The 3978-nt window shown below is 21.6% G+C and overlaps 1 protein-coding gene across 1 annotated transcript; it reads right to left on the bottom strand.

Annotated features, from left to right (window-relative positions):
* Nucleotides 1-478: 478 nt before the first annotated feature.
* LOC126555790 (uncharacterized) lies at nucleotides 479-3681 on the bottom strand. Its single transcript, XM_050210667.1, has 3 exons — nucleotides 3641-3681; nucleotides 2667-2903; nucleotides 479-1760 (listed from the first exon to the last, which is right to left on the bottom strand). Exons 1-3 carry the CDS (start codon nucleotides 3679-3681, stop codon nucleotides 479-481), a joined length of 1560 nt encoding a protein of 519 aa, XP_050066624.1.
* Nucleotides 3682-3978: the final 297 nt, after the last annotated feature.

Genomic DNA, 3978 nt, shown 5'->3' with positions numbered 1-3978 from the left:
TTTAATGTTTCTCTAAATCTAGTTTTGTCTTCAGATAAATTATCAGCTAGTGAACTAAGAGACTCTGACATAAAACGAAATGTATCAATAAATTTTATATTGAATTTATCTTGAATAGTTTTACTAAATGATATATATTTTTCTGATGAATTAGGTATTACATGAATATCATTTTCATTACAACCAAGTTCACGAACAATAAAATGACTGTCATGGACTAAGTTATGAAAGTATATTAGAATAAATGAAACATTAGTTAATTCAAAATTACAATTTAAACAAACAGCTGATCTAAAACGTCCTGTAAAATGATTATGATCTCTTACTTTAAATAAATTATCGTTTTTAAATGATTTGAAGCAGCATTCACATAATCTAGCATTTTGAAATTTATGCTCTTCATCAACAGTTAATTTGTCCATGGGTATATTTATCTTATAAAGATTACACACTTTTGAACCTATATCTATCATTGTCTTTATGAAATGTTTTGCTGCATTACGATTTCTATAAACATGAAGTTTTGTTGGAATTTTATATTTTTTATTAAATATTTAGGTATAATGTCATAATCTATTTTTACGTAAAATGCATAACTCATAGGTTTATGTTTATGAGTTATCAATGTCTTAGTTTTAATGTCTTGGTTGTTTATTATAGGTTTTAAATAACATTCAAAATCAGAATAAATTACTATAGGTATTCGTTGAGATCTTTTAAAATTTTTAAAATAAATAGTATCGTCATCACCGTTATCAAACATTACAGGTCTTCCAAGTTTATGTTTTCCACAAATTTTTTTATGTTTTTTTAACCCATCAATACCCCATAGTTTGAATTTACAAGGAATATTACTAAAAACTGTAAAACATCTTTTACATATAATTAATTTAGATTTATGTTTCGTCTTTTGATTACGAATAAGTCTACAAAAATCATTAATAAAACAATAATGTGACGTTATACCATTATTAATTAAAAGCAGATCGAAATGGTTTTTACTTTCCACATTATTCATATATAATGGGAAAACAACATTTTTATTATCTAAACTAAAAACATTAACTGATACATTATTTAAACGTTCAAATGATTTAATTTGATTAACTGGTGTCGGAAAATCGATACAATGAAAATTTAATCTACTTTTTTTTTCAAGTATTTTAAAATATTGATTACTAAATTTAGTTTTATCTGAACGAGTATTATATTTTGTTAAAATTGCATATTTGAAACATTTGTTATCATTATTTTTTACATTTATAACAGCTTTCTTATTCCTTATACATTCTGGTAAAATTACATAAGAAGATCCGGTTAAAGAGTTTACAATATTGATTCTTAATTGTAATGCATCAATTGAATATAAACTCCAACCACTTCCTTTAGTTACAAAATTACTTTCCTCTTTGTTAATTTTATCAAACATTTTTTTTAATAAATTTTCGAAATTTGAATTTGTATATGCCAACACATTCACTGTTTTAAATGAAATATCTCGGTATTCCTGTGTTAACACATGTACATAAACACAGTCGAGATATAAGTTAAATTTAATACTAGTTTGTTGTGTCATTTTTTTTAATTTACAAACAATCATTTCAAAACCGTAGTCAAAAAATTGATTAAAGTCTATGAAATTATAATCGTTTTTTAAAACAAACGTTTTTGAACATTTTTTAAACCGATTTAATTGAATAAGTCCGCTTCTAATTACGTTCATACGTGTTCTTTTTGATATTACATTTCGTTGTATTTTACTGTAATTAAAAATAAATACATAATAATAATAATAATAATAATAATATAAAATTTACCATTAAATAACAATAAATAAATTATTATTACTAAATAAAAAAAAACGTATTAACCATTTATGCTTATTAAGTCATTATTTATTATTATTACAATCAATAGCGTTGACCATTGAACGATCGAGGTTAATTTTTAAAATATTACTGTGTTACTAATTACGATCTATTGTTATTAAAGATAAGTCAATATAATTTTATTATTTTATTTAATATAAACTGATAATATTGTTTTTTTATACATAAATAATTAACTTAGTAGGCTATAACTTTAAGCTGATCTGGTTTTTTTTCAAAATTTTTTTAGTATCAAATCTCTGGTTTATATATATATATATTATATTCATTAATGTTATTCATCCATCAAGTGATATTATGAAAGGTCGTTCTCAATGTCGTTTAATTTTAGATTTAATGTAAGTCTGCGATATAGCTGTAGAAATTAAGTATTAAATCGACATGTTAATATTTTGTTAAAATGAAAATCGATTGTAATTATTTTTAACGGATGAGGTTAATTTTTCAATATTAGTATAATGTAAGAACTTATATTATTTTATTATTTTACTTAATATAAACTGATAATTGTTTTTTATACATAAATGGTTGAAAATACATTTCGTTAATTTTACATCACTAACTGCATCGTGTATATAAGTTATATCATGGTTTTGATTACAAATTGAATCATGAGTTTCCTTCAACGATAAAAATCTACCGTTTTACATTATATTTGTATTAAAACCTAATCTTTGTAAAATATTTTTATCTGAATTACCATTCCATAGTAAAATAATTGCATTTTGATTATTAAAATCAAGATAGTTTTTTAAAAAGCTTGTAGTTAGGTTCGACGTTTTTGATTTCATAGCTAAATGTAATTCGTTTAATATAACTTGAAGCTGATCTGGTTTCTTTTCAAAAATTTTTAGTAGCAAATCTCTAGTTTTTGTATATGAATAATTATTCATTAATCTTATTCTTCCATCAGGTGATATTAAAGGTCGACCTCGTAGACGAATAATTTCAGATTTTACGTTAGTCTGTGATATAGCTGCAGAAATAAGTATTAAATCTGTACGTTGATAGTTGCTGAATTCAAAATCAATTATAATTATTTTATTTTTTGGTTTTTGCCTGTAATTAAACAACATCAATTAATAGTATCATAGTATTATTTTTATCTATATTACTAAAACATATTTTAATAAAAATAAAATACTGATTTCATAATTTTTTATTTTATATAAAATTTAGATTATTGAATGTACTTTATATATTTTATTGATTTATTTTTTTTATTTATGCGTAATATGAATTTATTTGATATTAAATATTTCATTATTCATATGATTTTTATTTCACTGAAATTTTGAAAAATATTAAAACATATTTTTTTTATAATCAATAATATAAATATTTTATAGACACATAACTTATTATTTTTAAAAAAATATATAAATAAATATGATCATATCTTTTATATTTGTTCACTAAGACTAACCGATTCACTAGCAGCTTAATTAATCTATAATGATATAAACAATATTCAAATAAAATAATAATTTTTAACTTTGATTTTATATCATATATTTTTTAATCTGATCGTGTTTTACAACTTTTATTATATATATTAAATATTGAATTTGAATTCAACCAATTTTATTTTTTTATATTTTATTCATTTTATTTATATTTTCATATTATACGTATGTATTAATTTATATTTTAAATATTTCATTATTCATCTGATTTTTTATTTCACTGACATTTTGTAAATTATTAAAACATATTTATTTATAATTAATTATATTTGTATTTTATCTTACTTATTGTTTTGCTGCATAGTTTGATGAATACCTCGGTCCATGTTGTTGCGTTGAATAAGTAGGTTTTAGTTTATCAATTAAAAATGAATTAAGAATCAAACTGTTTCTTCAAATTAATATTGTATTTAATTTAGATTAATTATTAATAAAACTTAACTAATATCAAAAACCTTGCTTGATGATAGTGTTGTAATAAAGTCAGCGACTTACACAAGTACTGAAAGACTGAGGATAATAGACTATAACCTACTCAAGAGCACTTTGTAAATGACTATAAGTCTAAAAACATTGAATGATTATGAACCAGATTTATAGTCTGATCCAGTGGTGTGATATGT

Source organism: Aphis gossypii, unplaced genomic scaffold (genome assembly GCF_020184175.1).
Source record: "Aphis gossypii isolate Hap1 unplaced genomic scaffold, ASM2018417v2 Contig01103, whole genome shotgun sequence".
Taxonomy (NCBI): domain Eukaryota; kingdom Metazoa; phylum Arthropoda; class Insecta; order Hemiptera; family Aphididae; genus Aphis; species Aphis gossypii.
This window is presented reverse-complemented; position numbering and strand designations above follow the sequence as displayed.

Excerpts from the sequence above, each read along its gene's own strand:
- LOC126555790 (XM_050210667.1), bottom strand. The coding sequence starts at position 3,681 with ATGGACCGAGGTATTCATCAAACTATGCAGCAAAACAATAA. Across the intron at positions 2,904-3,640 it reads ACTATGCAGCAAAACAATAA|CAACTATCAACGTACAGATT; the intron begins GTAAGATAAAAT and ends TTTTGAATTCAG. Across the intron at positions 1,761-2,666 it reads TTAGCTATGAAATCAAAAAC|TAAAATACAACGAAATGTAA; the intron begins GTCGAACCTAAC and ends TTTTAATTACAG.